We start from the raw sequence: 24,884 nt of genomic DNA on the forward strand, positions 1-24,884 counted from the left end.
ACAACCAAGCGGCAGTAGCGAGTGTGTGCACTGGGAACGCATCATGGCCACCATCTTGTTTGTTGATCGCCCATTTGAAGCAGCATGTATGTTGCTAACGACATGTGACGACGGTTTTTGCTCACCTAGTACAGTGTGTAGTGTGCACCTCAGCGAGACAAATGCAGTAAAGACAAGCAAATCCACGTCCCATCGACACGGAATTGTTTATGGCGCTTGTGATGGCGGTCACAACACAGCACACTGGGCAGTGATTGAGCGATCATCCGGGAATAAACATCCCTTGCTTCAGGAACGCAGGTTTTGGTGCCACATAACAGGCATTGGGTGCAGTTTCGGTGCCGCACATATATTTTTGGAAGGATGTCGTAATCTTGATCCAGTTGCCTTCGGGTATACAAGATACAATCACTTTCGCGCTCGGCACCGGATGCATGCGGCAGCATACGCTGGAGAAATGCCGCTGCATGCATTGTTGCGCTGCCTCCGGTGCCAAGTTGTGCAAAATCTGGCAAAAGTGATCGTATCTCGGAAACCAGTTGACTGAGAATGCCGCGAGAATACCGAGAAAATTGTGGTTGCCTAGTCATTCTGTCCATCCATTTCATTACGCTGATGGCTACCGCTGTTGTCATCGTTAGGTCACCTCACCATTTCCAGCTTCGCCATTGCTACAGTGTGAAAAAAAAATAAGGCTTCGCCACAACTACCTCCTCCTCTGGGATTTGAACCCACGCGAACCAAGCCATGTGCATTGCAATGGAAGTCGAGCATGCTAACCATTGAACTTCTTACCTGGCCATAGGAACTCGATCAGCTGGATCGACACATTTTTGGCACACTGTCAAACATTTTCGTCAGAACTCTTCTGAGATAAATGCCATGCACCAGATGAAAGGAAGACTGGGGCTTGGTGAAAAAACACAGTCCATGGATAACATACGCTGCTGTGAACATCTCAGCCAGGTTTTGCAGTCGTGCGCATTGTGTTGAGCTCACAAGTGGAGTGCAAGGTCACATTTCTCTTGAGCGCTCTTTGCCACAAAAGCCTGCCTCTCACTCTTTCCTGGACGCTTTATTTCATAATATAGCAGGTGCCCATACGCAGCTGCCATTAGCCGATAGCTGACGTCAATCAAGCAGGGTGTTTGGATCAGTGCACTTCATCCTATAGCTTCTGTGTATATTTATTGACAAAGTTTGATAAACAGGCTGGAGTAAGCAAAAATGTGCTTTCGAATTTCAATAATGATTACGTACTTCCAGAAGAAGCGGGCTATCGTCTGCTCACGATGGGCCACGGTCGCCCGCGTAGGGATTAAACTTTGGCCACCCTGCTTATCGGTGTCATAGTTGTCGGGTCTTGCTAATTTCGACTAGTTTTGAACACTCAACTAGCCTATAACCACGCGAAACTTAAGGTGAGACCACACGCACGCTTGGCAGCGCACGCTCACTCCAGGCCGCTCCTGGTTAGACGCCTTGGCAGACTTCGCTACATGTGGATAGTGCTCCAAAATGCTTCAATGTGGCTACTATCCGCTGGTCAAGCTTGTGCAGGCCAAAGCCAGTCCGCACCAAGTAGCACAGCCAGGCTGGAGCATACGAGCTCGAACGGGCGCTCCATCCCCGCCGTGCAAAAAGCAAATACTGCATCTACGCTCTGCAATTGCACGTAGCTGCAGTCTGCAAGACAGCATATTGATACCGCAGCCACCGTGGGGTGCTGCAATGCGTCCACTGTCTGAGTGCACTGCTAGTACTACAGCTCGCTGAGGACAGCTGCGTTTGGCTAACATTTTGCACATCGTAGGTGCCAAAATTGGAAATACATAGTATGCACGTACGTCATTCAATGATACTCCGCGACTTCTGGTTTACAGCAGCGCCATCTTGGAGAACCTATAGGCCTATGCGCGCACCTGTTGGTAAGGTACCCCAAGATGGCGGAAGCAGACGACAGCAGCGGATGTGACGTCACGTGCATACTATGTATAGTGGCGTCTGCATAAACGTACAAAATCAAATTTGAACTGCACAACACGATGACACTTAGTAGGTGGAGCATTGTGGTCGCGCCTGCTGTGTTCCCATTGTGTTACCATTGCTTCAAGAGCCTAAAGAATGCAGAATGAAATGATCCAGGCACTTGGAGCGGGGGTCCAAAGGAACACTCCTTTTGCATACCTGTTCTCACTTTTCCAGAGCCACAGGTGTCCCACATAGCAGGGGCATCAGTGTGGCTAATAGTAGTACCACTAAACCTGCATAATTCTTTTTTGTGGCCTTACGTTGAAACGTTGGAAATCAGAAGCAAGGCAGATATACATACTGTATATTTAAGATTTCTTACTGCAAAACATATTGTCACGTGGTTGTGACGTCAAAGAACACAGTAGCAATACTGTGAAAGGCAAAACTAGGTTTTATTGGGCGAACCTGTGCCCACAAAACAGGCTACACTTAAAGCACAACGAGAGCGGCGAACACAGTCGGCGATCGGCGAAAATCTGATCAGCGGGTCCAGCGCGTCGGCTTTCATACAGTAGTCATCGAATGTTCCAGACTAATTGTTGGGATCCGCGTGCTTTCCACAAAGTTCTACACCATTCGCGTCACGCGGTGAAATCAGATAGCTCAAGGTTCGGCGACAACAGACAGCGGATAGAAGCATCGATAACTTTCCAGAAACTTCGGATACATGCAGGCGCGTCTCGTGCTGTGCAATAAGATTTGTTAGGCGGCGAAACGTGGTCGCCCGATAAATATAAGTGCCCATGTCAATATTTATTATGATGCAAAGCACAAAGCGTTGCTGAGAATGAAGAAAGAGGAGAGAGAGAAGGAAAAGTAAACCATGCCTTCGGCAGAACAGCCCCTTGTCTGCTTCCCTCCTTTACATTATACATAAATATTTCTATATAATGTAATGAACAGGAGGAGGACAGCCCAGGCACAAGCAGGATCACCAACGCAGTGTGCAAGACAGTGCTAGACCTGAGCCAGTGCCCTTCTCTGCAGAGCTTTCTGGATCCATGGCCCACGTCCAATAAACCTCATTTCAAGTGCGAAGTTGCAGAGGTCTCCACAATGCCTGCACCCTGGAACTCCAATCCTGCATGCTACAGGCAGGCGACCATGCCAGCCGGCTCGTCCCCCGGCCATCCTTTGCTCCGACGCACTTCGCCAAAGAGACCCTGCTGTATTCAGTGGCAAAGACAGCCATGACGTTGAGGATTGGCTCGTATGGTACGAGACGGTGAGCACACACAATTGATAAAATGACACCACAAAGTTGAGTAACGTCATCTTTTACCTCTTGGACGTGGCAAACTTGTGGTGTAAAAACCACAGAATGGACTTTCAGACCTGGTCCACTTTCAAGGCATTGTTCTTGGATGTCTTCAGCCACTCAGTCATCTAGAAGTTGCACACCAAACATTTGTACGCTCCGCCGCAACATCCCAGTGGGACTTTTATGAGTTATATCAAGGACATCGTCAACCTGTGCAAGCATGTCAACGCTTCAATGACAAAGGCTGCTAAAATGCAGCACATAATGAAGGGTATCGACAATGCCGTCTTTCAGATGCTTCTCACAATGTCCCCTCTCTATGTGCCTGAAGTGGTAATGCTGTGCCAGAATTATGAAGAGTTGTGGAAGCAGTGAGCTTTGGCCCGATATCCTTACCAGTGCAATAAGCCACTCACAGGGCTGGCATTCATCCCTGACCACTCATCGTTTTTCACACTAATCAAAACATTTGTGCATGATGACGTGGCTCGTCAGCTATCTCTTGTGTCCATCATCACTCAGCATCCGGAACCGCAACCGCAGCAGCCCACTTCATTGGCTCCTATGCTCCATCTCACAGTTCAGGAGTAGATCATCATCATCAGCCTGGTTACGCCCACTGCAGGGCAAAGGCCTCTCCCATACTTCTCCAACAACCCCGGTCATGTACTAATTGTGGCCATGCCGTCCCTGCAAACTTCTTAATCTCATCCGCCCACCTAACTTTCTGCCGCCCCCTGCTACGCTTCCCTTCCCTTGGGATCCAGTCCGTAACCCTTAATGACCATCGGTTATCTTCCCTCCTCATTACATGTCCTGCCCATGCCCATTTCTTTTTCTTGATTTCAACTAAGATGTCATTAACTCGCGTTTGTTCCCTCACCCAATCTGCTCTTTTCTTATCCCTTAACGTTACACCTATCATTCTTCTTTCCATAGCTCGTTGTGTCGTCCTCAATTTGAGTAGAACCCTTTTCGTAAGCCTCCAGGTTTCTGCCCCGTAGGTGAGTACTGGTAAGACACAGCTATTATATACTTTTCTCTTGAGGGATAACGGCAACCTGCTGTTCATGATTTGGGAATGCCTGCCAAACGCACTCCAGCCCATTCTTATTCTTCTGATTATTTCCGTCTCATGATCCGGATCCGCCGTCACTACCTGCCCTAAGTAGATGTATTCCCGTACGACTTCCAGTGCCTCGCTGCCTATCGTAAACTGCTGTTCTCTCCCGAGACTGTTAAGCACTACTTTAGTTTTCTGCATATTAATCTTTAGACCCACTCTTCTGCTTTGCCTCTCCAGGTCAGTGAGCATGCATTGCAATTGGTCCCCTGAGTTACTAAGCAAGGCAATATCATCAGCGAACCGCAAGTTACTAAGGTATTCTCCATTAACTTTTATCCCCAATTCTTCCCAATCCAGGTCTCTGAATACCTCCTGTAAACACGCTGTGAATAGCATTGGAGATATCGTATCTCCCTGCCTGACGCCTTTCTTTATTGAGATTTTGTTGCTTTCTTTGTGGAGGACTACGGTGGCTGTGGAGCCGCTATAGATATCTTCCAGTATTTTTACATATGGCTCATCTACACCCTGATTCCGTAATGCCTCCATGACTGTGCCCATCGATGGGCATCGGTGCCCATCCAGCAACAGCCTGTTGGCGTGCCCCTGAGTTATGCTGAAGCAGAGACATGGCACTGATTACAAAGCTACTTGTCGTTTTACCAAGTGTTGCCTACAACAGCCCTATCTACGCCTATTGCTTGGCATGGTCTCGTCACCGCAACAGCCCTTTTCTGCCTGTTGCTTGGCATCGTCCCATCATTGCCTCGAATCCTTGGTGTATGCATGATAGCCATCTGTTTTGCATGTGGCGGCCCCGGCCACGTCACCAGACACTGCGGTCAACACCGCATGCAAACATTTTGGGATGCTCGTCATCCAACCCACTTCGTTGACTGACCTCGTTTACGCTACGGCTCTTCAGACTTGCAATCTAGTATGTCCCTAAGTGACCATCCACCATCTTTGTCCTCTTGCTCAGCTTTGCTACGTCACCACTCTTTGTCTCCATTGCATCGTTGTTCTGCCCCTCGAGAAGAGGGAAACTGGCTGCCACAGTTCAGGAGGCAAGAACTGCGCTGCTGTTGAAACACCAAAGTCCTCACCCTTTTCCGTCGAACGTTGAAGTTTTTGTGGAAAGTGCCTGTACACATGCTCTTGTAGACACTGTCGCTGCTGTTTCCGTTATTGCCGCACGCCTTTGCTGTATCCTCCAAAAAGTGACGCCTCTTAGTGGACTTTTCTTGCGCTCAGCAAATAGAGAACCCGTTCAGCCTCTAGCCACTTGTACTGCCTGTGTCATCATTAAGCGCATTCCCTAGATCGTTCCCTAGATGTGATTCCCTAGATTCCCTAGATCATCAGCAGTATGCAAGGACTTCATCGTCCTTGCATACTGCTCTCAGAATGTCATATTTGGCTCGGACTTTCTCTCGCATAACAATGCCGTAATTGACTGCGCCCATGCTGATCTTGACCTCTTCTTGCTTTGTGACAAGCCCTTCAACAACACCCGTCAGTCTAGGCAAACTCGTCATCAAGGAATACATGGGCATTCGTCCAACCGTGTCCGCTCTTCTACCCATACTCTGCAGCGTCCTTTCCGACAAAGTCATATTCTTTGAGCTGTCAAACCTTTTTCTGACTCGGGACGCTCTTCTTATGCCTTATGCGACCCTAACCATTTCAACAAGTTTCAGCACCCTCTTTGTCGCCAATACCCTTCCTTTTTCCATCGAGCTGAGGTGACTGTGTTGGATGCACGCAACCCATTCATCTCTCAGACATATTCAACATCCATAATGAGATGTCGACAGCCAACCTCGATGCACTGAGCGCCCTCAATCTTTCTCATCCTCAGCTAACATATCTTCATTCATCTATTGCCGACGGACTTTCTACTCTTCATTGCTCTGAGCTTCTCCATCTGCAGTGCCAGTTCTGTAATTCTTTCAATGTTGCCCAGCCTGCCCTTTGCCACAAATTGTTTGTCACTGCATCGACAGCGGCTCTAACTTACCTCTGTGTCAATGACCATACTGTGTTTCCGCGACAAAACGCTGCATTACAGAGCAGGTCGACGACATACCGTGAAACCTCGTTAAACCGTAGTTGACCGGAGCTCGGAAAAAGTGTGTACTAAACGGTAGTACTGCTTGACCGAAATATCACAAGATCACCCACTTGGCTGTCAAAAACGGCACTCTGAGAGAATGCAATGAAAGGGCAAAAAACATGCAGTATTTATTCACTTTGCACGACAAAAGTCCGTTATTTTCATCTGATGCCACGGCAGTCTAGCAGTAACAACAGCGGCCTCAAGTTCACTTAAGCTGTGAGCCAGCATTTCTGCCAGCCCCCTCTTCTCAGCAAACACTCGCATGAGGCTGACGTAACGCGCAGCTTCTGCCACTGTTGGGCCTGAATTACCCGTGCTGTCGCTTTCTGTGTCGTCCTCACCACTGTTGTTAGGCAACACTTCGGTAATAACAAAGCCAACAATGGCAAAAAGTGGAACCTCGAAAAGTCGAACGATGTAGCCAATAACTTTTCGCAGTTGCAGCAGCACTCACAAGCAACTTCTCCGCTGCATTCCAAATGCCACACACACCATAGTCAATGGCAGGTCCCTCTCACATGCCAGCACCAACTTCTTCCTGCCATGTTCGATAGCACTAATGATGTCCAATTTTTCTTCTGTGCTGAGCGCTTGGTTTTGTCCGAGCTTCGGCATGACACGAGTGTTAGCTTGCACGACGCCGCAACAGAAGCCACAATGCTCTCTGGCACGACGCTGAAATGATTTTGATGTGACTTCACTCTTCCAAGTGCCCTCTGCGTTTGCACTTGGAGGCCGTTCTGATCTCTGAGGTTGGTTGTCCTGCCGGGCCAACCTACCGTCGTGATTGCAATGACAACGTACCGCCGCACTTGCACGACAAAAAGTGGAAACACTATGTGTTAACCGATACGTACACAATAAGCTGGTACTGTTTATGCAGATACAAAAGGCATTATGTTCAATGGCAGCTGAGTCGGGGATTTGACTTTACTACATTTAAACGAAACTACTGTTCAAGTGGGTACGGTTTAACAAGGTTTTACTGTACTACAATAAGACATCAACTGACCATCACATAGTCCATGGGCCTCTCCAGTGGTTCTTTTAAATGGAAAAGATCTGCTTGTGCATTGATTACTGGTGTCTTAATACTGTATTTGCTCGTATAATGATCGCACTCGCATAATGATCGCACCCCTGGATTTTGTCGTCAAAATTCAATTTTTTTTTTCTTTCCCTGTAATGATCGCACCTCCAACTTGCCGCAGCAATATGTCGTGTGCCAAGTCTAGCTAATGATGATGGCGCTTACCATCTGTCGAATGCTACGCGAACAACTCTTGAAGACATACCAAGCGGTCTGCATGCACCCAATATTCTTAAGCAGATGCCCCATTTCATTCCTTTCATCACTTTCCGCACTTCCATGAAAAAAAAAAGCTACAGCCTCGGCCTTATTATTTATAGGCTTCATAATGGTTTTGGTCAACAACAACAACATAGTGGCCACGATAGTGGCCACGTTTACACTGATACATTAGAAGTGTACCCTATTCATATGCCGATACTTGTAACGCAGCTAAGATATTCGCCCGCCCTTAGCGGACACATGCCATATTAGGATAGTAGTGAAGACAAATGCCGTAGTTTCCGCAGCATAACCCCCATGTGTTTCTATGTCACTGGCAGCTAGGCGCACCCATCTCTGTTTCTGTCTCATCAAAGTGGACATGGCTACGTTACTGTCGCAAACTTGCCGATATTAAAGGGCCCCTGAAACAGTTCGGACAAATTTTGTAGACGTGTAGGGTACAGCTTAAGTAGAACATTCACACCACAATTTAAGTGAAGCGTTACGTATTAATGGAGCTACAAGCAATTAAAAGTTACCCTCCTCCCTAGCCATGCTTTTCCTCCTCAACTCATTCACCAAGCGATCGGGACTAAACTCTGCCTTCACTGGTTCTGCGTCACGATGTGACGTCATATAGTCCACTTCCGGTTGTTTTGGAGCCCGCCCCGCGCGAAACGTCTCCGCTAGCGGCTTGGCCGTAAACCCCAAGCGAAAGCTATCGAAGAAGCGTGTGTTGCGAGCATTCTGTCGTAGTGGCAAACGTGTCTGGCATTTCGGTAATCACACACTAGCAGAACGTTTCGACGGAATGGTGAAGGCATAAACTGAAGCTGATGAAGGAACTTTAGCGTAGACGTACGTGAGCTGCCTGATCGGTCTCCATGGTCCAGCCACCCGTTAGCACAGAGCTTAACCAGCCAAAGAAAGAGCTAATATTGCTCTAACCAAGTGTAAAACATTTTAAACATTTACAAAAACAAAGTGTTAACGATTACACTCCTGTGAAAAATTTACACCAGCAGCAAAGAAGAATACATTTTGTTACTGCTAAGAACTGAGGTGAAACAGCGCGAAAAAGACGAGGACACAAGGAAACAAATACCACAGACAAGCGCTGACTGCCAACTGGAAGTTTATTTGAAATTCACTGGACATTTATACCTTCTTCAGCATAGGCATGCGCACATCAGTCACCTCAGTTCTAAGTATGAACCAACTAGCCCTCATCAAGATCTTACTACTGTTACTGCTACTGTGTGTGGTTGAGCTCTATGCCACCAGGTGGCTGCACCGTACGGATCATTCACATTTGCGCTTCTGTTCGTCCCCTGAAACGACACGCAAGGGGACACGGCCAGGCCCTGTTCTCTTGTGCTTACCCTAATACCGGACTCGCGAAACGCTCTTGCGTTAGTAACCTTCCGGTGTAAAGTGACGGCCGCAATCGCGCAAATCCTGGTGCCCATCGGATAGCGGCTGTCCAATGCGCTCGTCTACTGGCTTGCAGAAGGACACGATGGCGCAGCTTGACATATTGCCAGTCGCTACGTTTGCAGTCCACAACGCAACAAAGTCAAATCGTAGCGCTCGCGAAAAGACAGACCGACACTGACTGTGGAGCTCTCGTCAAAAACAGAGCACGTTGTAACACAAGCAGACGACACTTGCTAGGTGCCGGAAGTGCTTAAGTGTACTGAAAAGTTGTTATTGTGCATTCTCTTTATGTTACTTTCTTTTTACAAAAACTAACATTCCCACTATTACAAACATCATTTATTTACCAAAAACTTGGAAAAATTATTGATCATGCGCCCTGGTCAGCAAATCGGATAGCTCGCCCCACTGATGTCGTATGGGCGATTTCCGTCATATGGGTAGGGGTGACTTAAAATTGCGCCGAGCAGTGTGCTGTGATTGTTAGCGATGTGCATTTTTAAAACCTTATAGTAAATGACACTCTTTACGTAGAGCACTTAGATGTGTCAATTAATGATCAGAAGGACCTACTCTAACGACTCAGTATGTTTGTAGTAAATTGTCAAAATTGTTTCAGGGTCCCTTTAACGATATTATTCATTACTGACACAGAAGAAACTGTTTCAATGCACGTAATGTACTCACGAGAAGAAAATTAATCGCCTTCTGGCCGTTCCGCCAGCTGCCATTTTTGTTTTGGTGTCCCGCACTGACAGCGGCAGCCGCCTGCTTGTCATCCCACAGCAAATGCAGGATGAAAAAAAAAGAAAATGTTTCTTTTCATGGGAAATTTACCCTGCGCAATAATCGCACCCCTGAATTTGCATCAATTTTTTTGACAAAGAAGTGCAATCATTATACGAGTAAATACGGTAATATGGTTATAGCAACTATTCGTTGCCAGGTTAGTGTGTCAGCTAAATGTTCGGTAGAGGCTGGAATATTGGTGGCACAGTTGGATCTCGTGGCAATGTATGAGGCATATTAAAGGTGCTTACACCACCATGAGCACACATCGAAAGAGCTTTTTATAGTCACTATAGATAGGTGTTGTCAGCTGGCTGGTTTTTGGTGAGCTTTGAAGTTTGCTCCATAAAGTCTCGTGCCTGTGGACTTTGTCACCAGCTCAGTGGCAGCCATGGTCATCTGGGAAAGGCCTTCTGGTGCTCAGTAAGGCGCTTTAGTACTTAACACACTGGCTACTGCACCGACTGAAGGCTGTCATTGTCAATGCGGAAGGAGATTCAATCACCTTGGTCTTGGGGATAACCATGTTGGAAGGTTAAGGCACCCTGTCCTTGCCCTGACAAGCACATCTGTCACCACAGCTGCAGGCCTTGTTTGTCAACACTGCGGCATGTTACCTTCGCTTGCAACAGTATTGATTGCTGTGGCCTCACAAGTATGTGCGCAGGCACCACCACTACCAAGAGTGTGCATGGCAAACAATGCTTTCCATAAATTTCATGTTGCCAAATCTGCGCAATAGGCTAGTGATTAGGACACCCAGCTTTCAACTAGACATTACTGCGGGGACATGGGTTCGTTCCCTAGTAGTGGTGGGCGAAGTTTTTCCTCCACAATGTAGTATTAAAGCCCCAACCACAAGGAACAAGATTCCATTGGATTTTCAGCATTGGCGCTGGTCAGCGTCAGGCAACCTTAGCCAGCATCATCAAGAACAATGTGACGCTCGCACGACACAAGCTGAAGTCTGCCCATGCCAGATCGCACTGGTAATACCCAAAGTGGCTAGCAAAGCATGAAAACTGGCCGACGTTGGCCAATGCCAAAAATCCAACAGGAAGTTGTTCCTTGTGGCTGGGTCTGAACCCATTCTGTGCTTTTGATGAGCTGGATTCGTCCACATGTTTCTGGTAAAATCAGCCGAGGACAAGCTCAGCTCAACAACGGCACTTTTCATTTTCTAGCAATTCCATGATGAGCCTAATTTTTTCTCTGTGCTTTGTCATGCTTTTGGTAGATGGCAGCACACAATTCATGGTGCAGCGCAAGCAGATGTGAATGTGTCACATCTGCGAAAATAAAACATGTTGGAAAATGGGGTCTATAAAATCATTTGGTCATATTATTCAGCATTTTCGATAATAGCACGGCACAGAAGGGGTTGAAAGTGAAGTGAAAGATGAAGCGGTGGCTCAATAACGACAATGACACGACAGCAACAGCAGCAGCATGAAACAACAGTGTAACGGAAAGCATTGACAACGATAGTGAGGTTATCAGAATATCGCGCAATGTAAGGCTCTTATGGGCACTGCAGCATCCCCCCACTGGACATGATGAGTATCCACTTCCAGTTCCCGAAATGCTGGATCTTGTCGGCGTTCTCACTTTTATCAGGCTCATATTTCTGTCTCGGTGCCTCCAGCATTGAGCTGCGATGCTCAGCAGGTGCGTAGCTGCCATTCCAGCACTTCAACTTCCCTCTCGGACACTGCACTTGAAACAGTGTTCAAGGACGCCATAACCCGAGGCAGGCTTCGAGTTGCAGGAAGTTAAGGGAGTATAGCACTGCACATTTCAAATGCCATTGTTATTATTCTCTTTTATCAACCGAAACCGGGACATTATCCCGGCACCACGAGTGCAGCTAGAAAGTCCATTTAATTGCCATTGTAAATAAAAGTATTGGCATACAGGCAGACGAACAGAGCAGAAACGGCTACAAGCTTTTACCTGCTGTCACAGCAAAAATAAGAGCAAGGTAACTGCCGTTGGACTGTTGCACCAAGGAAAGATGGAGTGCTCAAGTTAGTAATAAATTGTTTTACGCATATAGGCCTTCCCAGTTCTCCGGGTGTCACCGTAATGCCCACTGGCGTGTCACGAGTGTGCATTAGCAACTGTCGAAAGCACTATCAAACGCTGCGCTTCTGTTTGATTTCCGAGCAACTCCTAGTGGCCTACTGCATCAAACGCTGCTGTACAACATTTGGTTCATAAGCCACCGAGAGTTGGCCCGACCTGAAAATTTCACTTTGTGCATCGCCGTCTGCTTAAAAAAAGGGGGGGGGGGGGGGGAATGGCAGCAGTGTTGGTGACATTTCTTGTGGACAAAGTCACCAGGTCGCCACCCAGAACGCTCCGTTTCTAGCGAACCAACTCTCGCCAACTTGGGTCACCGGGTATGTACCACTGGCTGTACAACAAGCGAGAGAACAATTCTCAGCGTTCAGAGGCACTGGCACACCACGCTTCTCATCTCGGAAGCCAAGCGCACACTTCTCGGCAGTGCCACTAGACAGCGCAGCATGCCCAGAAAGAAGCAAGAGAGAGGAGCCTGGTTGTTGCATGATGCGTTTCTAAGCAATCACACGGGCACACCATGCATTTCTGTGGACATGCACAGGCTTTGCAGCCGTGGCACCAGAGGGTGCTGAGTATTCTTAGGGAAGCACAAAAGAGGAGTCCCGCTGCAGTACATGCCTCGTACATATATCACTTCAACAGTGACAATAAATTGTGTTGCTGTATTGTGTTGTTGCTAAGATGAGTACTGCCAAATTCTTTTTGTTTCTGAGTTGGCATTGTTTGTGTCTCTCCAGCACTAAGGCAGCACCTTTGTTGCAACTTGGTCACAACTGTAATCACAGTACCATACCTCATTTTAGCTCTTCACTGTGGTCATTGAAGTCAATCTTTTTCTTTTCATGCAAATAGCATTCTTTCCCTACTTCAGGCGTTTTGAGTCTATCTATTTGTCTACTAGCCTCTTACACTGGCACATTGGCCCAAGTTATCTGCCAACTTGGGCCGCTAGGTTTGTGCTCGCGGTCGTGATGCCATCATGGTCATTGCATGGTCATCATTCCAGCTTTGTTATCTGACTGTCGTCATGCCATCGTGCTCACAGCATCTTTGTCATACATTATACCGTCTTCGTCCCACCGTAGTCATCATGAAAGCTGCGTTATGCAGTCTTTGTCACCTCATTGTCCTTATACCATTGTCATGTCATCGTCATCATATAGTTGTCGTCATGCATGCGTTATCATACCGTTTTTGTGATGCAATAGCAGACACTCGACTGTAATTCTAATATCGGCATCAGATTCTCATCATGTCGTCATCATCACGCCATCATTGTGGCACGGTCATTGTCATACCATTGTCGTCGCACCATCTTTTTAGTTCAGCTGACATCAATTCTTCTTTGCCATTCTTTTGTAACCAAGCTGTCATCACTCATTCAAGATTATGCCGCCATTGTTGGGCTATTGTCATAAGACCATCAGTATCATGCACCCATTGTCATATTGTCATCCTCATGCCGTCATAGCTGTGTAATGCAGTCGGTGACATCCACCTGTTTTCATATCGTCGTCGTCATGCCGTCGTGGTTGTGCCATCGTCATCATCCATTTGTTGTCATACCATCATCTTCACGCAATCGTCATCATAAACTTGTCGTCCCATTGTCCTAATGTTGGCGCCAAGCTGTCATCATTATACCATCATCGTCATTTATGAATACTCATCTCATTGTCATCATGCCGTCATCCTCATACCACCTTTGTCGTTCCATCGACATCATTCTTTCTTCATCATCCTATCGTCAATACTGCATCGGCGTCATAGAGTCTCATCCCGCCATTCTCATGGGCGGCGGCGACCATGGCAAGTGAGTACCACAGTGAGACGATAACAGAGTATGTCGTATTTAGCCGAAGCAACGGAAGTCCCAGAATGACCACTACAGATGTGAAATAAACATGACTTCAAATATATGATGTATTGCTAGATAGCTTGAATGCTAATTGCATTACTGTTGATAGTAATCGTGAGACGAGTTCTGCCATAATTTTTTTTTTTCATTTTTTTCCCCCATGTGTTTTAGATTTCCAAAGAGACTTCAGAAGCTGTGGTCAACAGGGCGCTGGAATGACACTCTGGTGGTACACAAGAACTTTAAGACTGCTTGTGACGTGAACAGACCCATGCAGCCGAGGGGCTTTCTAGCAACAGTGTGCGTGCGTGCTTTTGTACATATATGTGGTAATGCGTGGTGGACTCTTGGTGTTGAGTGGGTGTGTCAGAGGTATGTGAGAGCGTGAATGTGAAAAGGTTGTGTTCGCGAATTTGTTGTGCAAGTTAGGTTCAGTAACGAATTAAAAACGGTGAGATTAAATGTGTCTGTGCGTTGATGCCTCGCTCATACACTTCACTGGCCTTCATCAGTCAACCGTTTAACCCCTGCAGCTTATTGTCGGCAGTTTTTTCGAGGAATGTTGTAGTAAAAATATTTGGCCATCTTTGGTCAGAATTTAGGACAATAGCATGGCAGCCTTAGCTGAAGCTTTAGCTTTAACTGAATTGGCGCAGTTGTGCGCTCTGTCCTATTGCCTCTTTTTTTTTAGAACACATCATTTAAGTGCCTGTTGCTGCGGCGAGTGTCGGCGTAGCCGAGCGAACGAGCACAGCAAAAGATGAAATAGAATGCGGATCGCAGTGGGGTATGAAATACACGAGAAGGAAGGTGGAGAGGAGGGTGCAGAGGATCCATGAGGCAGAAAGTGAAGGAGGGTATGCCTAATAGTATGGCAAAAGTGCGAGAAGAAAAGCGTTGTGCGGCAACAACGGCTACGAGATGGCGCCAGAGTAGTGCACATTGTCTGTGCCATCGTGCCCGTGCGTCACCCATGCGCTGGCTCTCGTGATCTCCAGATTAGCGAGGCAGTTGCAGCACACTTTGCTCCATTTTGCAGCGTGCCGCATGAGTCAACATTGTCTGCGCCAGCCAATAATCACAAAATGAAAATATGTATATAGCCACACTAAAATTTTGCATTATAGAGCATTGTAGTCATCAGCAAATTTTTTCTTTAACATTTTGCGCACTAAAAAGACTTTTCCTTGTCTAAAGTAAGGAAGCTTTAGCACGAGGCAAACTCCAACGCCACCTATTCAAGTACTTGTTAAATACAGTTAAATTCCAGTGACTGTAGGAAGCAGAATTTTCATTTAGACCCTGAATGTTTTTACAAAAACTGGCAAAGATCAGTAAACTTTCAAGAAATAGAAGCATGAAGCTTATGAAATCATAATTTTGCATCAAAAACAAATATTGCAGTACTGTAAACTTTGTGTTTTAGCCCATCTAGGTCTGACAAATTTGATATATTACTTTATATGCTACATGAACTTGTTACAATGTTTACAAAGGCTTTGCAGAAGTCCTACTCGCATAATCTGTGGCATTTTTCAGAGCAGTGTATAGCACATCAATTTTGTCCACTTTATATGTACTGTCAGATGCAGTTTACAGAATTGAAACATCATTTTTTATAGTCTAGTTACAAAGCTGTAAACTTTATAGTTTCATTTCCTGATATTTTCAGAGGTAGACGAAAATAGGCTTTTTTGAATACAAATCGAATGCAACTAGTAAGTATTGAATATCAAATCAAATAGTGAAATACAGACGCATATATTTACAGCAGAAATATTTATTAGGTACCACGCGTGTATGGGCTAGCAAAAGACAAGACTGCAAACTATGCACAATAAGAATCAGTTTTATATGCAATATCATTACTTGTCTTTAAAAGAACTGAACGAATAGCCTCTCAACATCATTAAAGATTCGTCGCAAACAGGCTTTCCAAGATTGAATGGCTGCTGCATCACTAGCTTGCCAAAACACTAAAATAAGTGGTCTTGAAAAAGAAATATAATATGTGATAAATGAAAAGAAAAGGAAAAGTAAAGCTGCTGAAGGACTTGTGTGCTGTAGAAACATGTAAAAGGGCCCGTTACAAAGAAAACACTCCTGTTTTTAGTGTTAAAGGTTAAACTGGATACATGACTAGACTGCAAGGAACACTAAATTAGAGGCTACATGCAAAGGTCACGGTTTTCATGTAGGCTTCACAGTGATATTGAAAAGCAAAGCTTGCATCACTGATTTTGTTTCTACATTGCTTCGAAAAACTTCTGTCGTTGTCTCACTTCTGATAACATGTGATACTTTATCTGACAGAAAACAGTAACCACACTTTGATAGTCACCTGTTGCGAACTATTTGGTTAATTTCAATATGCAAAAATATTGAATAGTCTATTTTAAAATATGAATACATGTAATTAGGGTGCAATACTCGATTTGTATGCATATTTGCCCACCCCTAGAAATTTTCTGATTTTCAACAATCTTTATTAAAGAAATCAATGGCTGAAATCAAACATTTGCTTCCAACAGTCACTAAACTTTAGCTTCGTTTCAGTGCAATAAACCATCAAATTTGGCACAGTGGTTGCCAAGAAAAATTATTTGTCCGTTCCCGTATATTTAGATAGAAGCCCTGAAGCTAAATGTCTTGATGAACTTGGTTCATTTCCAGCCAAGATAACCTTTTTTTCATTTTTGTATAACCTGCCTCATTTGGAGCTGTTGCTTGGGTTTTTGATGAACTGAGCACTTAAGGCAGTTTCATAGTCACTGGTGGAGGCAATAGATGGCACTATTGACTCCTGCAAGCACTTATACTTGTCGAACTTGGGACTGCCTACAAAAGGAAACAGCATGAACTATATCTTTATCTTAAGGCCCTAATACTCGAGGATCATTTCAACACTGCTATTGATTCGATGTGTCAGCCATTATGGGGTTAAATGCAGACTAACACGATGGACTGTATTGCTGTGTTGGTTCAATTTCCAAGACATAGCATGCACAGCTCATCAATGCTGTATAGCCAAGTGTGGAAGAGTGTTGTCATCTGAAGATGATGCTGCCAAGGCAGTAAGATAAAGGTTCATAGCACATTTTGGTGCTGCTGAGACACATCAAGATCAGCCTGCGAACTGGTCCGGCGACTTGGTTCACGCGTGAATCCACCTCAAGCAAGTGACTTCACAGGTGTGATCTCTCCTGGGATGCTTTGGTCCAGTCAAGGCACCAAAGGTCTCGTCATTGCAATCAGTCTTCACCAAAGCGCAGTGCTGTCACTGTGGCAAATGATGTTCATGTGCAGGAATTCAAAGCAAGATTTTAAGAGACAGTAAAGAGAAAAATAAGGAGTTGTATGAATAAATTACCCTTCTATAATACCAAAATAATAACCCTTACTGTGAAAGGATCAAGGCTTGGTGAGATAGAGAAGACAGAAAAACGAGAATGGCAACATTGCCGTGAAGTTCCTAAACTAGCTCACCGTGACGTCATAGACTTTGGTGTCATCTGCTCAAACCTAGTTATTCTTTTTTATGGCTAAAGATGGAAAATGGAAACGGTGCACAGACACAAGTACAAACAGAGCAAGAGACGTGCACCACAGGCACTGACTCGCAACTCAGTTGCGAGTCGGCGCTTGTGGTGCACGTCTCTCGCTCTATCCATCCTCTATCCATCCTTGTTGCACTGTGCACAGTTTTATCGCGAAAATAGTTTGAAATCCATGGCAGCAGTGACACAGGAGCATTGTGGTTTCAGCGCAAATTCAGGCAGTATAATACTGAGCTTCAGTTTTTCTTAAGTAATCAACCTGTTACTGCAAAATGAATGAAAAGACATTTTAAGGACTGCTTTATCTATCTAAACTGATTTGGTGGCTCTCTTTACTGCCCCTAATGTTTAAAAACCTAAAAGCACAGGTGATCATAGTAGGTCGGCACATCTGACACCTCTCAACTAGTCCCATTTAGTGACATCAAAAGATGTCATCACAATTCCTGTTTTTCTAGTGATACCATCAGGCATTCTTATTGTGAAAGGTATGTGACGTTAAAAGAATGGAAGATTGTCAAGGTTTCGAACTCCTCTCAATGCGATTTTTTTTTTATTTTCTAGGGCCATATTTTGTGAGAAACCATCTAATTTCCTTCATCGTTCACCACACCAAGGGGCCAATTCCAGCAACAACAGTGGCATGATGGCATTCACGTCAATGTAAAAGGGCGAAAAGAATGCCTTCGTGAATTGCTGTAGTGAAAGGTCACCTGAGTTACAAGCTTTGATCAGCAATGGTTACAGCGCTGCCTGCAGTAAAACTACTGTGAGGTTTCCTTACTTTTGAAAACGAGCTTCCTCGGAGAAATGCTTCACATTTATTACGTTCATTGTGCACTTGTCACATTATCTCAGTGCCTATGGCATTCTACCCTTGAGGTCACAGGTTCAAATCCCGACTGCAAGGGCCACATTCCCATATCATGCTTCTGTACTTTGCTCATGGACTAAAATGCATCAAATTAGCTTTACAGAAAAGTGAAAAGCACAAACAACAAGGGACAGTGGAAGATGACATGAACAAGCGCTGTTAGAGGAAATCATGCTTGTGTCATGCGAGCCGGAAACAAAACAAAAAGCAAGAAAGTCAAAAGAAAGGTAAAAAAAGAGAAGTGCGACATACAACGTTTACATTATTGGCAATCAGGATACATAGCCTCTTTTTTGTCAAGGACAACTGAAGGCTTACTAATGCATATGTGCTCATTCTTCTGTATGCAAAATGCCTCCATGATAGTCCAATTTTTCACTTTTCTGTAAAGATGTACCGTTTTGTCCAACTAGCAATTCTACTGCGTCACATCAGGGCTAATACTGGACACGCTTTCAGTTCTACCATGTCTAGCTCATTTGGAATCGGAGCAAATTTTGCATCTTACTCCAAGCACATTTTGCGACCAGATGCATAGCAGCATGAAATCGAACTTTCGAGCAAATTGAATTATGTATAAGAAGCATTGGCGTAGCCAGGGGGAGGGTTTGGGGGATCAAACCCCCCCACTTTTTCCATGGAAGTTTTAGGAGGTGAGCTCCGAAAGAGCAACATGGATGAAAGGGAAAGTCCGAAGGGGGAGGAGGGGGTTGGCATGTCACCGTACCTAGAACCAGTTTATCCAGTTTACCCACTACTGCTGTTGTGGCTATTAGTAGTAGCGTTTCCTCGCCTTCTCATGTCACCTTTTCCCTCCCCCTCCCCCTCTTTGTATGCGAACTGTGAGTGAAGACTTGTAAAGTTGTTAATCACTCGTTTCACGACTGCGTCAGTTCTACCCATTCTCTGCCTCCTTTCCCCCCTGCTCTCTCCCATCCTATCTAGCTTGCCTCTGGACTTGGGCATAGAAGAAAGCCAAGCACAGCAACTTCTGCAGTGGTTTTGCGAGGCATCATGGATAATTACAGCTGTCAAGAGGCTAATATGTGGCGATCGACACACAGGAAGCTCCAGAGAGCATTGTGCATATTCAATGCGGTGCAAAGTCCAAACGAGTTTCTCGCATCTTTTCTCTCTGCCACACTCTTTCCATATATATACAGTCTGAACCACCCCTGACACTGGCAAACATTCGAGAAAAAAAAAAGCTTCGCTTTAAAAGAATGCTGATTTGCGCATGGCAAAATATATCAAGGATGGCGCTGCTGGGCCAGGGAAGCTAGAGTCACTGTATATGCTACCGTAGGCAGCAGAGTTGCGCATAGGTCCGCCATCTTGCCTGAGAAGCAACCAAGTCTATGCGGCGAAACCACACTCCGTTTTTGCAGGCGACATGCCTAGCGTATCGTCGATCGACCGTGGGCACTTTTGCATCGCTTGTGCTCCACTTTTCCGCCTAATCGCAAACAAGGCGCATCGAAACAGCTGACTGGATTAGATTGTGAAGAAAAAGGCGCTGCCCTTTTTTAGCGCGCGGCGTAAGATGCAGCGCGTATATTATTTCTTTTTTTTTTTGGACTTGCATTCACCTGTGCACTTTCTCCGCCCTAATAACCTATGGGCACTCGCGTATCTAGAATAGATTGTGTATTCTATATACGCCGATCAGATGCAGCATTCATGAACCGCAACGGTAACGATTAGATCGCACCGAATAAACTTAGGGAATATGGTGATGTTATTTTATAGATTCCGGAAATCCTACAAAAAGTTTCATGCGAAAAAGCTCCTTCACAAGGTAGTATAAGGTTCGAAATAACATAGCGTATTAAAAACTGGACAAACTTTAGTAATTGAGGTAAACAATCAGATACTTTAATAACTTTCCTTCGCTTCAATACTGCTTGGCACTCAGGTTTTGTTTCAACAGAGATAAATACGCTACTAAGAGCAGTGCAGTGCACCGAGCCGCAACTACCTCTTTTTTTTGGCAATAAAATCACAATGTGAATTTCAGAGAAAAAAACAAAAACACTAGTGTATGCACGTGCAAATATATTGATATAGTGAGCTTTATCAAGTGGTGTTCTTTTACAAAGGGAACTGTACTAAATATAATGAGGCCCATACTTGCTTATGTGCCATAGCTCTCAACATGTAACCAGTCTAAAATATTACTGGTGAATCAATGACCAACCATTGATATTTCGACTCTGGTGCCTCATTAGATCTTGTGTAGGAACATATCCATGAACAAGCAAGCAATGGATATCAGCTACACCTGCAAATGTGATTTCATTATGTGCCTTTTCACTGCAGGGATTCCAAAAGTAGCCTTCTGTGGGAGTGTAGCGAAAGTTTTTCTCACAGGATTGACATAGCTACAACATAGGGAATAATTCAAAACACAGTTAGGCCCTTACCATATGTTAAATGACGATATTCATTCCTCTTGCGTCCTGCTTCACATAAGCTGTAGTAGATTAAATATCTTTACTTAGTAGTAACCTTTCATATTCAGAAACAACCCAAGCAGTGCATAATCATGAAAATGTGAGCTGGCTTTTTTACGACACTTCTGTGAAAGCAGTGTGGTGCATGACATGCAGAAAACTGGTAATTCCAGCTAAATCTTCTGTATAACTCTACGTACTTCCATTATTTTAAAAAAATCCCGACTTGCAGTAGCTTTTAATATTTCAGCTCTGAATTTTTTAGCACAGCCCAAAAAGCACGTAGCTGTTAGTCAAGCAATTTCATCTCATATACACTTGACGCAATAGGCAGTTGACTGAAAACATGTTTGTTCAGGTGTCTTTACCTGAACACCCTTCACTAGTTTTACAAAGGAAGAAAAACAATTACTGCAGTAAGGTGTCACAAGGCAGGTAAGGTGTCACGAGGCAGGCCGACGAAACAAACGTGAGATGCGCTGCGCATGTTGCGTTGTTGCTACGCAGCTAGCACGCACGTGGACAGCGAACGGCAAGATCGGTCGGATTGGATTTGAATTTGACTGGCGATAACTTGTGTCAATCCCGTTCGCTGCAGCGGCGGCGTCGGGAAATACAAAAATTGGCCCGAACATCTGCTTCACCGCAATGCACAGTTGCTTGGCTACCACGTGATGACGTTCTGCCAATAGAGGCGCTAGCGGCGTGATAAAACAGACGCGCAACTCTGCTACCTGCGGTAGCACATACAGTAACTCTAAGGGAAGCTAAGAAACTGCCACAACAAACAGGTGGGAGGGCAGGTACGATAATGGCCTCAAAGTCCGTGCAGAAACATAAATACAGGAATGTTAGCGGCCACTGCACCATTCAACAAACCGGTGAATGTTGAAGAGTATGACAGTGACTAACGGAAAAGAATGTTAAGAAGGGGAGTGGAGTGATGGATACGAGGAGGGGGAATGCACATAAAAGGTGTCGAGAATGAAGTTGGCAGATAATTATGGACATGGGGAGAGCGTCTCGTCACTGCCCGATAGCTTGGCACCAGACAGCCGTGGCCAGTCACTTAGCTGAGGCTCACCTACCACATGGTAACAGATGTTGCTTGCTGCAGAGAGCCCATCCTAACTAAACATCTCGGCAATGTTCTGAATAGACAGATGTCAGGAGACACGACGCTTTCAAAGCTCTCAGAACTACTGGCCCTTATTTTCCTGTGAAATATAGATGCTGTAATTTTCACAAAGGCTTTTAAACGGGAAGCAGCCCTGCTTCGGATTGCCTCACCAGTTCCCGAGTGTGATCAAATAACAATATGTGTCGCGTGATGACTACAATACGATGATCGCAAGTTACTTTCAAGCGTCTCTTCAAATAAGTAAGGCAGCAGGTCACCAAAAGTAAGTGAAACTTGAATCATATACGATCTAGAATGCCCACAACGCCGAAAGCACGATCGAGTGATAGAAAACTTGCAGAATAGTGGCCGCCCTCTCTGTGAGTGAGTGGTATGGCCACGTAGCTGTGGCCGTACCACTCACTAGAAGGTCCGGCTGGAAAACAACGGTGATCTCCATTGTTACCTGCGCTGCAACAACTCTGGCCTACAAATGGGAAGACACACGATTGTGCACTGTCGTTTTCGTGTGGCCCCATTTTTAGTGCTGTTCATTTTTCAAAGTCATGTGCCAGCTAGGTCATTGACATACATTACTTAAGTGCATCAATTTGTAAATGAAACTTTAATGTTTTTAGTGTCATCATATTCAAAAATAGGATAAGGATGATAGCACAATTTCATGCAACATTCGTGTCTGGGGAGCTTTTGCGTGGTGTACAATCTCCATATATATATATAGACAAAGCGAGAGAGAGTTGAAGGAGGGGAAGGAGTGGGTAGTTGGCGGAACCACCCCCAGAAATAAATTTCTGGCTATGTCACTGATAAGAAGTGCTCTGCTTTAAAATTCTCCTGTCAGCTTTCATTCCTCGAGCATAGTGCATTTGCATAGCGCATAGTGTGTGAATTAGAGGGGCCCTGAACCACTTTTTATCGAAGAGGAGAAAGGCATTTGAAGTGAAAATAGGCTATTTCAGAAATACTTTGCCACAAAAAGTACTTCGATGCATTCAGCAGAAGCGGAGTTATTGGCAGTCAAACACTGCCTCCGCTGTGCTCTTATTCCTTCTTCAGCCCCTTGCACTGCGAAGGCTACAGCAGAGTGCAGCGTGCCACAGCACTCCGCCTTCTAAATGTCACCGTGGTTGAAATTTCATTTTGTATGTTAACGTAGACGCCGCAACTTCCGATTTTGGTGCCTATGATGTGCTGAACACAAGCTGAATGCGGTTGTGCTTAGCGAGTCGCAGTGTGCTTAACCAGCGGACTACGTTACGTAGGTTACAGCACCTACGCTACGTAGCCGGCCGCAGCTACCAATAGCAGTCGCATATGAGAATCTGCTTTATTACAAAATAAAGTGTCCAGAAGAGAGTGAGAAGCAGGCTTCTCTTCAAGAGACAGTGTTTGAGAGAAAGGTGACTTCATGCTCCACTTGCGAGCTCCATGCACCGCGTACGACAGCAAAACTTGGCCGAGATGTTGAAAGCAGCATATGCTACCCACGGACTATGTTATCTCACCAAGCTGGAGGAGTGGTTTGGGCCCCTTTAAAGGTGCACCGAAGAGAAAAATAGTTTGATCTGGATTGGTTAATTCTGCTTCTACAATTCCAGAAATGCCACCTTTACTGTTACAGAAGTTCTAGTAAGCCTGAAGAGAAACACAACAAAAAAAAAGGGACTCTAGGTGGCAATGACGCCTTGACATTCCCACATGAGCTCAGCACGATGTCATGAATTCTGATGGCATCTGCCAGGGCCTAGTTATTTTCTATCAGTAAAGACATTGTAGCATTGCAAAGGAGCCGAAAAGTGGACTCGGCTAGTTTCAATAACCTGTGCCAAAACCACAACGGCCAAAATATGAAAAAAATATGTTCGTGGCAGCACGTTGATTCATGAACTAGGTCATTTATATCAAAGCAAATAGCTTTCTTTCATGCATATTGTGGTCGGATTTTCACTACAGACACACGCACTCTAGTAGTGCAACTGAGTTGCGGGGCACATTCGTCGCCTAAGCTCAACAGTAATTATATTCAGATTATAAAACCTTCGTTGCGAACACGGTTCTCAAAAACCTGAGTTCTAGATATGGCATTTGCAACTGTAAAATAAGTACATCATTCTTCAAATTACAGTAAACATCCAGGCATATATTGGAGCTTGTGAGGATAAACAGTGGGCCACAGTCTGAAGGCAGAACTTGGCTCCGTTGTAGATATGCTTTCGTAAGTAGACATGCTTTCGTAACATCATTTAGAATTGTGTGTGTAAGCGAATGGAGGAGGAGGGGCCAAGCCTACCAGCATGCGCTGTTGCATGAGTGCCGTCTGAAGGTCTACATGCTGTGGTGGAGTGCTCGGAAAGGACAGCCCTCCTCTTCCCTCACCACCTTCTCTCCAAAGTGGTAGCTGTACGAAAGGGCTCCGACACCGCTAGAGGTGCGTTATTTAACGGCTGCGTTCACTGTGGAATTATGCAATGAAACAACAAGTGCTATATAAATGTCCTTGCTGCAACAAATATGCACCTTCAAGTGCATCATCCTCTAATAAAGCGAACAGCTTTCTGTAAGCATTCAGCTATTCATTTACTCTGACAATCATTGTCAATGGTTTCAGTGCAATTCTTTTTCTAGTAATAAACTTCCTAATGCGAAATTGACAAAAATAGTTTTGAATATATGTTATCAGTATCAACAGGCTTAAGTGTTTTTCTTTGCTGTCCTTTTAAGGGAACTCTCAGGTGGTAGCAATTTAATCTGGAACCTCCCCATGGCATCTCTCGTGACATGTGGAAGTTGCTCTGCATTCATTCAACCTACGGGGTTTAATACAGCGTAGTTTAAAGTTAAAATGATTTATCACTTATGTAACTAGCCACACAAACAAATAAATCTGAATTTTTTTTCACTGTCATGCATAGTGCT

At 45.0% G+C, this 24,884-nt stretch overlaps 1 protein-coding gene across 1 annotated transcript in view; it reads left to right on the top strand.

Annotated features, from left to right (window-relative positions):
- TBC1d7 (TBC1 domain family member 7) overlaps window positions 1-14,405 on the top strand; it is a 34,800-nt gene extending 20,395 nt beyond the window's left edge. Inside the window, exon 6 of the mRNA XM_075673271.1 lies at window positions 14,115-14,405. Within this exon, the coding sequence (XP_075529386.1) occupies window positions 14,115-14,162 (48 nt within the window). The 3' untranslated portion in view covers window positions 14,163-14,405. The remainder of the gene's footprint in view (window positions 1-14,114) is intronic.
- Window positions 14,406-24,884: the final 10,479 nt, after the last annotated feature.

The sequence above is a fragment of the Dermacentor variabilis genome, chromosome 10, assembly GCF_050947875.1.
Source record: "Dermacentor variabilis isolate Ectoservices chromosome 10, ASM5094787v1, whole genome shotgun sequence".
NCBI classification, from domain to species: domain Eukaryota; kingdom Metazoa; phylum Arthropoda; class Arachnida; order Ixodida; family Ixodidae; genus Dermacentor; species Dermacentor variabilis.